Genomic DNA, 14187 nt, shown 5'->3' with positions numbered 1-14187 from the left:
GCACATGATTCCCTAAAACCTGCTTTGACCAACTTTATGAGTCTATGACAGAACCACCCCAAAAAATATAATTATTATAATAATATAAAAACTAAAAAGGTAAAAGAAAAACGAAAAAAAAAAACACAATTAACTATTAGGAGCCTTTGGATTCCAGACATAGTCTGCAAAGTCCAAAAGAAGTGATTATGCTAAAGCAAAGAATCCTAATAACCAAAAAAGAAACCAACTGATAGTGAAATGTGAAACAAGAAACAACAGTAGCAAAAAAAAAAAAAGCAATAATGTTGCTCAAACAAATTAGACAGAAATCCTTTATAACTAATCCAACCCTTTCAAAAGTATTTTAATCAAAGGAAGATCCATCAATTACAACATCAAACCAGCTAAGCTTTTGGAGCTTGCTTTTTTTCCATGTTGACCAACCAGAAATTGTGAAGCTCAAAAGACATAAAATCAATCTTTTGAACCATTCACTGTTAATTATATAAACAAGAGTGTGTCATAGGATGCTCCATGCTTCCACGACACGATCGTCTTGTTGCAGTCAGAACGAAAGACGGGAATCCAAAGCCTTCTTTCGGTTCCCCCATCTTTCGCTTTTTTTTAATACATGAATGAATAAAATTCTTCACCTAATTCTAACAAACTACTTGACAGACTCCTCTCAAATACATTGGACCAAACATAAATAATGTTGATAGAGATGGATATGATGTTTACTGAATCAACTTTGTATTGTCTCTGGAATGCTTGTTACCGACTTTAAACGAACGACTCGATGATGCTGGAACATGGATTTCTTTTTCTCATCCTTCTTATCGAATCACACGACTTAAAAACTTGCCATTGTTATTCAGTATTTCCTCAGACGTTTTTGTATTCCAAGCTTTGTCTTTGTGGTTAGCGTGTGATAAAGAGGAAATTAACATCATCCAGTTGAAATTAACTCGGACGAATTCGGTTCAGATGCTACTGCAGAAGAAGCTTGTGAAGGCCCCGATCCAACCCCCATTATCGTTGTTGCTATTGCACCTGTTACATTTTGCACATAAATCTCCAAACCACTTTCAAAACCAACATTATGCTCCAAACAATTAACGTTCTTCAGATAACAATTCCCAACATCAATGAAAAACTAATGGATTAGATTACAAGCATTTGTATTTCATTTAGCACCTGTAGTTGTCGTTCCTATTGCGTTCGAGCCAGGAAGTGATAGGATACCAGTCGAACCGTGCTGCTGAGGAAGATATGGGTACTGCATTAGGTGTGGATACTGTATTCCAAACCCGTACCCCTGGCTACTTTGAGTGTAATACGGATAAAGATTTTGAAACATTCCAGCCGGTCCCGAAATCCCATTCGCAGAGTAATAAGGAGAAAATTGTTGGCCCCCGTAAACACCGTAATAGTTCTGCATCGAAAACACGACAGCTCAGACCAAAATCAATGCCAAGATGATCACAAACACAAAACAACATTAAACCAAAAAGATAATAACACATATATAAACATACAAACATAGAAAACAAATAAACATAGATTCACACCAATGGATAAATTCTGTCTTGTGAATATCCAGCAAACCTGAAATGAGGCAAAAGAAAGAGAAAAAAAAGGGCAGTTCTAATCAATAAAAGGAAAATTGGGTCTTGTTTGATGCCATTTATAATTCTTGTTTCAACCTTACCCATATCCTGAAAGAGGGAATGAGTATTGACTAGTGGGCTGATGAATATAAGATGATGAAGAAACATGATAAGCAGGAGGTGTCACAATCCCAGATGCACCTCTAAATCTTCCACCAACACCTACAAATTTGTTCCACAACTTTTATGGTTAATTTTGGGAAAATATTCCTCCCCTTTGTTTAGATTTCATATATTTCTCAGCACAAGAAAAGAGGTCCTTAAAAAATGCAGATTCAAAAGCCTCCATTGATGGTGAGAATTGAAGGAAATCACCAGAAAAAACACAGTGCATGTGGGAATTTTTATGATCCAATGAAGAGATCAATACATTTACTTAATGAAAAAAACAAAAAAAAAGTAAAGATGAAAAGAATGGAAAAAGAACCATGTTGAGGAGTAGGAGGATGAGGCTTATGAGCACCAAGAGAAGCAAGATTGCAATTAGCCCTTCTTCCATCAATAACAGGAGAAGGGTTTTGACAAGCTCTAATGGCAGCATCAGGATCCTTAAATGTAACCTAAAAACAAAATCAATCAACACCCAAATCAAATCAAAATACCCATTTTCAGAAAAAGAAAAAAAAAAAAAAAAAGAAAAAAGTGAACATGGGGGGACTTACAAAGCCATAACCCTTGGATCTGCCAGTGTTTTTATCAGTAATAACAACAGCTTCCAAAATTTCACCAAATTGTTCAAAATACCTTCTCATGGTATGTCTTTGAGTCTCCCAAGCCAAACCTCCAACAAAAATTTTGGTGAAAGTAGTGTCATTGTATTGGCCTCCAAGGCTAAGGCTGCTGTTATTGTTGCTGCTACTAATGTTATGAAATTGCCTCTGTTGAGACATAAGGGGGGGAAAAAGAAGAGAAAAATAGAGAGAGAACACAAAAATTTGCCCCTCTCCCCAAAAAGCACAAAACTAAAATGCAAAGAAAATCTTAACCCCAAAAAACAAACACAAGTTTTCAAGACCAAATCAATGGACTCCCATTTTTCTCTCTCAATAGAAGAAGGAGAATGGTTTTATTTGTTCTTTTTTTCCTTTTTTTTCTTTTTTTCTAATAACTACCCTTTTCTCCACATACACAAACAAAAACAACTACCCAGATTCTTCCAACAACGATACCCTTAACGAGAAAATCATTACTGTTTTTAAGGGTGGAAAAAATAAAGGAGAAAAGAAAAAGAAACCCCTTTTGATTTGTTTTGTATGAGATGTAAAAAAATGTTATGTATTTATATAGATGAAATTGGAAGATTATAATATCAAAAGACAATATGATACCGATGATGAAGAAGAGAAAGACAAAAAAGCTGCTAGTGGGTTCCCACGCACGACGACAGAGCCTCGAGAGAGATTTTTGCTAATACCAAAAATAGAATATTTAAACTCTTTTATTATTTTATTTGCTGGATTGGTCTGGATTAGCCTTTGCTTCGCTGTATTCGAATCAAGACATTCCTAAATAATTCTTGGTTGCTAACTATGTAAGTCATGGTTTAAATGATTTAGACATGTAAGGGTAGGGTGGAGAGATCGAATCATAGATTTTTTAGTTTTTAGTTTTTAGTTTAGTAATATATTGAGTGATAGATTTGATTTTTTGACTTTTTAATCGATGATATATATTAAGACATTTCACCGTTTTCGTGTTTTACGATCTCATTTGAACATCAATTTTAACATTTCATTGTAATCTTGATTACATTCCAACCTCCCAAACAGACCTATTATATCAGTTGAGTTATATTTTAGAGTGCACTATTGATTGAATCATATCTAGATAAACTTAGTTCATATACGATTGTCCACATCCAATTTTGACTTGTGTCTAAAATGAAACTATGAACTTATAATCAAACAACCAAATTGTTAGTATATGTGGTTTGATCAATATGGTTCCATCACCAAGTGATTTGATTGTGTTTTTTTTTTTTCTTTCACCAAATAGTCGGTTTAGCACAATAATCGAGTTGAATCAAAATGCTTGCAATCCTGTGATCTGTAACTTGTTATTGATGTAGCCATGTCTATCGAGATATTGTTTCTCTTTTTTTGACACAATTTACACAATTGTACTTGGTGTTTGGAGGTAGGATACAAATCTCATTTTATATCAATTATCTTAGTACGTAAGGTTCACGTAGTTTTGAATAAGTCTCATTTTTTAGACTTATTAGGATAATGAACCTAAGTTATTGATTAGTTTTTGCATACTTTTGATTTTAATATCAGTAATTTAGTTGAACTGAAGAAAAATAATTTGAGCATGTTAGAATAAACCTAATTTTAGAAATTGGTGTTTGATCCTTGTGTTTTTTTTTGTGGTTTAAGGAGGAAAAAGAGCATAAATTAGCATAATTGCAATCTGTCCATTAGCGTAAAATTTTCTAAATTTTGCGAAAATATCCAATTTGGCCCTTTACAATATCAACTTCAATACTCGACAATTTACTCATGTTTGAAGTTTAGAAAGAAACCCTAACTTCTCTTTCAAACTAGTTTTTTGATAGTTCTGATTGTCGTCTTAGTCAATCTATCCTTCTCGATAGATTTAGGGTGTCAAGACTCAACTCTCCGTCACAAAATTGGATGAGGTTGATTGAGAAAAGATTGCAGTAAGTTGTTTCCCGTTTAGGCTAGTCTTCCTTTTCAATTTCTAGCATTGATTTAGCTTAATTATTTCTAGCCTTCCCTTTGAGTTCAATTCAAGTCTGCAATTATTTCTTATCTTTATTTTTAATATGTTTTTCGTCTTATTTACGTTTTTATTATCTTTTAACATGAGCTAAATTTTTATTTGGGAATCAAGTATGTAAATACTTCAAATGAGAAGAAAAACTCTTTCATCCACAAAAAAAAAAAAAAAAGTAATTTTACACTTTCTTTATCATGATTTGCTTTTATTATTTATTTCAATTAGGGAAAAATACCTTCTCCCTAAGTTTTGGGTTTAGTTTCTATTTGGTTCATGAGTTTTAAAATATTATGTTTAAATAAGTTACTATACTTTTGATTTTGGTTCATTTTGATCCTTATATTTTTAAAAAATTATAGTTTTTAAATATAGAAAAATGAACCAAAATATTTACAAAATATAGCAAAATTTTAGAAATATTAATGATAGATGCTGATAGACACAGATAAAAGTCTATCAGTGTTTATCAACGTCTATCATTCATAATTTTAAATTTTTGCTATATCTTGTAAATATTTTCAACAGTTTTATCATTTGAAATAATTTCCCTTTAAAAGATTCACTTGGTCCCTATACTTTCAACTTTAGTTCGGTTCATATACTTTAAAAATGTTCATTTTAGATCTTATACTTTTAATTTTTATTCATTTTGGTCCATTCATTTTCACTTTTAAAGGATAAAAATTGTCACTTTTTAAAAGTTCAAGGACCAAAATGAACATTTTTAAAGTATAGGGACCAAAATGAAACAAGTTGAAAATATATAAACCAAAATGAATATTTTGAAAGTAGAGGGACCAAAATGAATAAAAACCAAATGTACAAAGACCAAAGTAGTATTTAAACCAAAATGTTATACATTTGATCCTTAAGTTTTGAGTATTGTTTCATTCTGGTTCCTAGGTTTCACAATCTTATATTTATAACCTCAATTTTTCACTAAATACTCATTTCAATCATTAACATCAATTTCTATTAATTGATTAAAAATAATTATGAAGTAAAATTTCAAATTTAGTTTTAAAAGTAATAGAAATAGTGAAACTTAATTAATTATAATTCTTATCATGAATTTTAATTTATTAACATAAATTAATACTATAGACGAAATATGAGTATTTAGTTAATAATTGAAGTTGAAAGTATAAATCTTGAAACATAGAGATCAAATTGAAGCAAAACTCAAGTGTCAAGGATAAAATTGTAATAATTTAAAATTTTATGGACTAAATTGAAACAAAACTCAAAACTTAAGGACTAAATGTGTAACATTTCGAAATGCATGGACTAAATAGAAACTAGACCCAAAATCTAGGGACCAAAAAGATATTTTTCCTTCCAATTATTAATCTATGATTGACCATTTAGATTAGTATATAAAAGTTAGTTTAATAATAAAAATGGTTAAATAAAACTTGATTTTTATAAAAGCAATATAAGAAAATAACTTAGACATAAGACTTTGTTTTACCCTAAGGCCTAAACATAGAACAAAACCGGTGGAACCTTGAATTGTATTCTTATTTATTTAAATTTGCATTAGTCATAAATTCAAAGGCTCAACGATTTAGACTTCTAAAAATACTATATGCAAGGTTGAATAGATGTTGGATCTGGTTGACCATGTTCAAGTTTGAGTTAAAGTTGTAATTGCATGAAATGCTACCTTCTCCATCGAAAGGTATGCGTATGTTTGAATCCCTTTATTTATTTTTATTTCCTTTTATTTTACAAATAATTATGAGTCCGTTTGAATTGAATTGAAAAAAGATTTTTTTTTTTTAAAAAAACTCATTTTTATTTAAACATTAAAAACCGATTAAGACACACTTGGAAAGTTATTTTGAATGGTTGCAAAATACTCCAATTTCTTCCAAAATAATTTATTTTTTAAATCAAATACTTTAAAATGTATTTTAAATACACCCTATGTCTCCAAATTATCGGCTACATTCAATTACTTTCTTGAAAAGAAATATTTGTTACATCCATTCTCTCTTGGACATCATACTTGAAATATTTTCTACTTACTACTAGATTAAGTATTTTCTAAGAACCACAATTTAATTGTAATAGATAACTAATTTTTACCGTGGATCTTTATTCAACTATCTAAATGGTAAAATTAATTTTTTCCATAAAAATATATAGTATATCAAATTTACTTTTTGTGCTCATGTTTTCCTTCATGAGGAGGTCTTTAAAAAATTCTTCTTAAAAATTTTAACCAGAGGATTAAATCTTTGATTATGAAGTTGATTGTACAAACATTATATCAGTTGAATTATGTTTATTTTAAAAATAATCCAAACTTATAAAAAAAATAACCATAATAATACTAATTATTGAAAAAAAAAACAATATTTTTCCCCTATTATAATATAACTCGAAAACATCTATAAGGGAGGTTGAGACTACATCTACAAGAGAGATTAACACACCTTTATTAGAGTTTGTTTTGCTTATCAAACTGTAATGAATATTGGTGTAATTGAAATGAAATTTCATTGATGAATGAATCGTAATAGGTATGAATTGTAAATAAAATTAAATTGTTTTTTTATCACATTTACCTAGAATTATGAATCTATCACATTTTATTGTTACCGTTACCATTATCGTTACAGTTACTATTTGACCCCAATGGTAGCGATAACGGTAAGGGTAACAATAAATGTGGCAAATTTAAAATTTTCATACTATTACAGTACCAATATCTGTAATGGTAACGACAACGGTAATGGTAGAAGTAGTGGATCTCATGTAATTTTCAACCGCAATCAGATTGAACATCTTTTATTCTTCAATCAGATTACACGATTTGATTACAAAGTTTAAGGCAGGCTCCACATCTCATTATGATTATGGAAAATAGATAAACAATAATAAAAATAATCTATTGAGGTCCACTTTTTATATTATCATTGATAGATTATTTTCAACCGTTGTAAACTTATGAAGAATTAAGAAACACAAACCTTTGTTTTTTTTTTTTAAAAAAAAAAAAACAAAATAAAACTTCTTTTCGTAGAAAGCAATTGAGGGGAGACCTCTTATATAGTTGGAGCGAAAGATAGTTAAAAAAATTTTGCATTCACATAAATTTTAGAATTAGATCATGGAAATAAGTAAGCAAACTTTTATATTCAAATTTTATTATTGATAAGAGTTTATTTGAGTTGTTTATTTAAAAACCATTAATCTACCAATTCAGTCTATGTAACTTATATCTATAATAAATTAAATCATTGCCGCTTAATAGCATTTGAATTAAATGATATTTGTAACATTAAATTCAATATTTAATTAATTATACAAATGATAGTTGATTTTTTTTTAGAATAGGTGATATTATTATTACAACAACTAATGGAACTCAAGATATACGCAGCAGAATTAGGATCTAATTACACTCTAATTGTTCTTAAATTAAAGGAAATAAGCATGCATCATGAAGGAAAAACAACAGTGGATTAAAAAGTGTAGGATACTACCTTTGAAGTCCCCGAAAACTGCTTTTCCTTGTTGAATCTCGACCCGAACTCTTTCGAACCACCACTAGAGTTGACCTACTATCCTCTGGACTTAGAACCGACTTGTGGGACCCGGTGGATGAAGAGAACCGAGAGAGAGAAAAGAGATGGAAAATAAGATGAATTTGAGTTTGGGTTTTTATTTCACTCAAAGAACATAGGATTTTCCAACCCAAATTTAGAGCACCCTTGTTCTAAAATGGCAAAAGTCTTTTAACTGAATTGAAGAGCCCAATTTATAGAAAAAAAGGCATGCAACAATTGCATGAAAAATCTTCACAAAAACCCAACACCTAGAATCCACTCACTTAGTGGGCTTAATGTCTCCACTATAAGCCAACATCTAGCCCACTATTTTGTTAGTGAAATTATCCAATAAAAGTTTGGTTTTTCCCACTAACTATAGTCAAAGGGCAAAATAGTCATTTGGTCAAAGTCAAACTTTGACCAAAAAGTCAACATTTTGACTTTTTATTATTTTTTCCGTGTTGACTAATTTTGACCTCTGAGCATGAATCCGTATTCATTTTCTCGAAATTCAAATCACATTTGAATATAAGGTCGGTCAAAGTTTTGACTTTTCAAAGTCAAAAGTCAACTCTTTGACTTTTTACAACTTTGATCATTTCCATCATTTTCGAGCTTCCGAATATGAACGTATTCATATTCTTGATATTTAAATCACATTTAAATATTAAAGCTGTATCTCTAAGCTAAAAAAGACCCGACCACTATATCACATATACTTGTCGGTTTCTCTCTCTCTACCTAATTCGAACAATTCAAATTATTCTATCATACTATTCTAAGTTTATTCCATATGAGCTAGTAGGGGAACCTAATGAACCTATAGATTATGGGCTCCAACGATCCAAGATTAGCTAGCTAAACTCTTTAGATGGAGCTAATCAACATTCGTTAACTAACGGGTCATTCCACTAAAGTCCCGTAGTTGCACTCCCCTCATTATAGCTATATTTGTGTTCATTTGATATAACCATGATTAGTAAGTTAATCCTTCACAGGTTTTTCGTAATCTCGGCTGGGTCATAAAAACCGTTTTACTCCCAAGATTACATCTTGTTCCTTAAGTTCCACTGATCCTCTAATGAACAATTGGTTTAAGGTCCAACCTATAAACCGAATCCCTCTCGGGTCAAGGAGAGGATGGGGCCCCTTGTTCAAGACCTGGATTCAATACTAAAGAGAACAACCTATCTACTGTCCCTATAACGGGTAGGAGTGAATTCTGTCTTGCACCCTATGTTCCCAGCTATCTGCCCGATTTTACCCCTGAAATGGGAGGCTTATTGGGCCAGCGATATTGAACTGCTCTCACCTATACAGATCTAAAGATAATTCTAAGTGAACAGGAGTTCATAGTTAGCTCAGAATTAAGATTAAGTTACCTAGGTCATCAATTAACGAAATAGTCAGTTTTATACATAAAATGGTATTTAGAACGTAAAAAGTGACTATTTCATGGTTCAGTCTTATGTAAACTCTTTACATAGGATACCCCCACTCATATATCTCTATATGAACGACTCAGGATCATATCGTTTGTATTATCTACAAAGTGGGCCGCATCCATAGTGTCCCCAGAATAAGGCGCCCAACCTTATTCATATATTATAGACCATTTTAGCTATATATTTGAACTTGATCCACATTTATGTCACTACATAAAGTTCAAATTACATTAAATAGCCTCGAAACCTTAGTTTATTGGATTCAAGATTACAATTTCAATAACAACTTTATCGAAAAACAAAACAGAATATATTTATTAATTTACAAACTATGAGTTTTAGGACATAAAATCCAACAAACTCCCACTTGGACTAAAACTCCTAGTGGAGTATCACAATGTTGAATTTAAGTGAGAAACATATGAGTACGATAAACATATGAATACAATAAACTAGGGTATATACCCAAAAATTCTCCCACTTGTCCTAGTTTACAAACTTTGTAGACCTAGACTCTGTAGGTGACCTTCAAACACTTTAGTCGTGAGGGCCTTTGTAAAAGGATCAACAATGTTTTGCTCAGAAGATATCTGGGTCACTACAACGTCTCCACGATGTATAATCTCCCGGATCAGATGGTATTTGCGCTCAATATGCTTTCCGCGCTTGTGGCTTCTTGGTTCTCTTGAGTTTGCAACTGCACCACTATTATCACAATATAAGGTGATAGGCAGATGCATATTTGGAACTACTTCCAAATCTGTCAAGAATTTCCTCAACCATACTACTTCCTTTGCTGCTTCACAAGCAGCTACGTATTCAGCTTCCATTGTGGAGTCTGCAATATAGTTTTGCTTTACACTTCTCTATACTACCGCTTCTCCATTAAGAGTGAACACTGATCCAGATGTAGACTTTCTATCATCTTTATCAGTTTGAAAATCAGAGTCAGTGTATCCAGTAAGGATCAAATCCTTAGTACCGTACACGAGCATGTAGTTCCTCGTTCTCCTAAGATACTTGAGGATATTTTTAACGGCAGTCCAATGATCATATCCAGGATTGGACTGATACCTACTGACTATCCCTACTGCATAGCATATGTCAGGTCTAGTACATAACATTGCATACATCAGACTCCCGACTGCGGAAGCATAGGGAATGCGTCTCATATTCTCAACCTCTTGAGGTGTCTTAGGACATTGATCCTTTGACAAATGAATTCCATATCTATAAGGTAACGGACCTCTTTTGGAATTCTGCATCTTATACCTAGACAACATTTTGTCTATATAAGTTGCTTGAGACATGGCTAGTGTTCTATTCTTGTGGTTTCGAATAATCTGAATCCCAAGAACATACTGCGCATTTCCTAAATATTTCATTTGGAACTACGTTGCTAGCCATTTCTTGATGTCAATTAGGTAACCTACTTCATTCCCAATGAGTAGAATATCGTCAACATATAAAACTAAGAATGCTATCGTAGAATTGACGATCTTCTTGTAAACATAAAGCTCGTTAACATTCTGTTCAAAGCCATAAGATTTGATCACAGTGTCAAATCTTATATTCCAAGATCTAGAAGCTTGTTTCAACCCATAAATGGATTTTTGAAGCTTACAAACCTTTTGTTCTTGATCTTGTGCAATAAACCCCTCTGGTTGAGCCATATAGATACTCTCCTCAAGATCACCGTTTAGAAAGGCTGTCTTGACATCCATCTGCCAAATTTCATAGTCATAAAAGGTGGCAATGGATAAGAGTATTCTAATCGACTTAAGCATGGCAGCGGGAGAGAAAGTTTCTTCATAGTCCACTCCTTCTCTTTGGGTATAACCCTTTTCCACAAGTCGAGCCTTAAAAGTTTGTACTTTACCGGCTTGGTCTCGTTTTCTCTTGTAAATCCACTTGCAACCAATTGGTTTTACATCATTTGGTTGAACTACAAGTTTCCAGACAGAATTGAAGTACATAGACTCCATTTCGAGGTCCATGGCTTTGACCCACTGATCACAGTCCACATCCTTTATCGCCTGTTTATAGGTCGATGGATCCTCTGTGCCGTCATCAGGTATGACGACTTGTGTTTCTGTAAAACCCAAGTAACGATCAGACTGATGAACAACCCTCCCACTACGTCGAGCATTCTCAACTCTTAAGAAGGATGTGACTGACCAGATGTACTAGTTTTATCTACTACTTTAGTAGATGAACTAGCTCTATCTGTAGCGTCTTTGGAAATTTCATTCAATACTAGTCTATTGCAAGGTTGATGACTTCTTATGTGGTCTTTCTCTAAGAATGTGGCATTTTTCGATACAAATACTTTATTCTCTTGAGGATCATAAAATAGACCACCTTTTGTTTCTTTTGGATAACCTACAAATAGGCATAGTTTTGAACGACGGTCCAATTTTTTAGGATTTTGCACCAACACGTGTGCCGGGCATCCCCAAATCCTAAAGTGACGTAAACTGCCTTTACGCCCTTTCCATAGCTCATAAGGTGTTTCTGAAACACTTTTAGAGGGAACATTATTCAAAATATAGACAGCTGTCTCTAATGCATGTCCTCAAAAGGAATCAGGTAACTCAGCAAAGCTCATCATTGAGCGAACTATGTCCAACAAGGTTCTGTTTCTTCTTTCAGATACACCGTTCTGCTGAGGTATATTAGGTGCAGAGAGTTATGACTTGATTCCGTGTTCTATCATATAGTCCTGGAATCTTAAGTCTATGTACTCATCACCTCGATCTGATCGTAGTGTCTTAATTGTTTTACCCAACTGGTTCTTAACCTCAACCTTATATTCTTTGAACTTTTCAAAAGAATCAGACTTGTGATGCATTAGGTAAATATGAGCATACCTTGAATAATCATCAATAAAACTTATGAAATATTCATACCCACCTTGAGCTTTGACATTCATCGGTCCATAGAGGTTCGAATGTATAAGCTCTAAGGGTATTGTGACTCTGAGACCTTTTCCAGTAAAAGATCTCTTAGTCATTTTTCCCTCAAGACAAGACTCACATGGAGGTAAAGAATTGTCTTCTAACTGATTTAATAGTCCATTCTTAGTCATTTTTCCCTCAAGACAAGACTCACACCGACCTCGATCGACTTCCACGTAGCCGTCGATTACGCTCCTGCCAGATGTAGTATATGGAAGCACACCAAAATATATGGAACAACTTACTACGTACCCCCTTACCCGACCCCACTCCGCACAACCAACTCAACTCCACATCCTAACCCGCCACCCGATGCGATGAACCCAACTGACGCAACACACCAAACCACACCTCTCTCCCAAACACACACTCAAAAAATAAATGATCTTGCGACTCCACACCTTCCTTACACAGAAGACACTCTTCCTCTGACAACATACCCCAACTCCTCAACCAATCCCGCGTACCCAACCCGTCCCTCACAGCTAACCACACACAGAAGGAGTGACGTGGAATACCACCCCCCGCCCACAAAATACCAGCTCAAGACACCCTAGGACGATGAGAACACAAACTCTCCCATGCACCAGTGATAGAAAACTGACCACTAGCATCCGACACCCAAACCCAATAATCTTCCCCCCTCATCTAAGGCCCCACTACTTGAATAAGACCCCAGATCTCAAGTAGCTCCCAAGACACTGTAAGCCACCTCCAACCTCTCTCACCATCCATGAACTCCGACAATCGCGCCTCCAAACTACTTTCTGCATTATAAACCACCATGGACCCATATGAATCCAAAATCGTATCCTTCGACAACCAAGGATCCCACCAAACAAAACAAATCATCCATCGTCGACCATCAAACGAACCAGATGCTTGAATTTATCTCTACTTCGCAAGATAACCCTTAAGCACCAAAACCTCCCAACCTCACTCCAAACAGCTCACAAAGACCGTCCATGCAAAACATATGCTTCCACCCACGCCATCCATAATGATCCCGATTTAAATAAGAGAAGCCAGAGTAGCTTCGTAATAGCAGTCTGGTTTCAAGAGGCCACATGCTTCACACCCAAACCCCCTCTCTCAACGGCAAGCACACCTCATCCCACATCCGTGCACCATCCCGACTCACCGCATTACCCTTCCATAAATAACTACGTAATAAAAGATCAACCTCATGAGTTACACACACAGGCAACACGAAGATACTACACCAAAACACCTGAAAGGATTGTAAAATAGACCTAACAAGCTGCAACCTCCTAGTAAAGGAGAGGGACCACAATGCCTAGCTTCTAATATGAGTTGTAATCCTTTGTATCAAAGGTGCACAATCCCCAGCCCTTAACCGACCCGCCAATAAAGGTAAAATCCAGGTACCTAATAGGTAGTGAACCAAGAGAGAAACCCATAAACGCAGCTAGTTCCTCCGCCTCCCTAGACTCCACACCCGCAACAAACATGGAACTTTTCTCAACATTAGCAACTAACCCAGACATTCCTGCAAAATCTGCCAGGACCTGCCTCACAAACTTCAAAGAATCTCTCTCAGCTGCACAGAAAATCATCAAATTGTCTACAAAAACCAAATGAGTCAGGCCCACACGCTTACACCGATCATGGAACCTAAACCATACAGGAGGTTTATTCAACAACCTAGACAAGACCTCTATCACCATCACAAACAAAACAGGAGACAACGGATCCCCCTGTCTTAACTCCTTCCTACAAGGAAAAAAATCCCTCAAGGGAACCATTAATCATCACAGAGAACTTAAGCAAAGTAACACAAGCCCTTACCCAACTAACAAACTGAAGAGGC

The 14187-nt window shown here is 34.2% G+C and overlaps 1 protein-coding gene across 1 annotated transcript; it reads right to left on the bottom strand.

The window, feature by feature from the left end:
* Positions 1-287: 287 nt before the first annotated feature.
* LOC120092620 (RNA-binding (RRM/RBD/RNP motifs) family protein) lies at positions 288-3068 on the bottom strand. Its single transcript, XM_039050763.2, has 6 exons — positions 2315-3068; positions 2080-2212; positions 1694-1814; positions 1554-1590; positions 1180-1417; positions 288-1035 (listed from the first exon to the last, which is right to left on the bottom strand). Exons 1-6 carry the CDS (start codon positions 2540-2542, stop codon positions 932-934), a joined length of 861 nt encoding a protein of 286 aa, XP_038906691.2. The 5' UTR covers positions 2543-3068; the 3' UTR covers positions 288-931.
* Positions 3069-14187: the final 11119 nt, after the last annotated feature.

Source organism: Benincasa hispida, chromosome 12, assembly GCF_027475165.1.
Source record: "Benincasa hispida cultivar pf3 chromosome 12, pf3_genome.v1.1, whole genome shotgun sequence".
Classification (NCBI taxonomy): Eukaryota; Viridiplantae; Streptophyta; class Magnoliopsida; order Cucurbitales; family Cucurbitaceae; genus Benincasa; species Benincasa hispida.
This window is presented reverse-complemented; position numbering and strand designations above follow the sequence as displayed.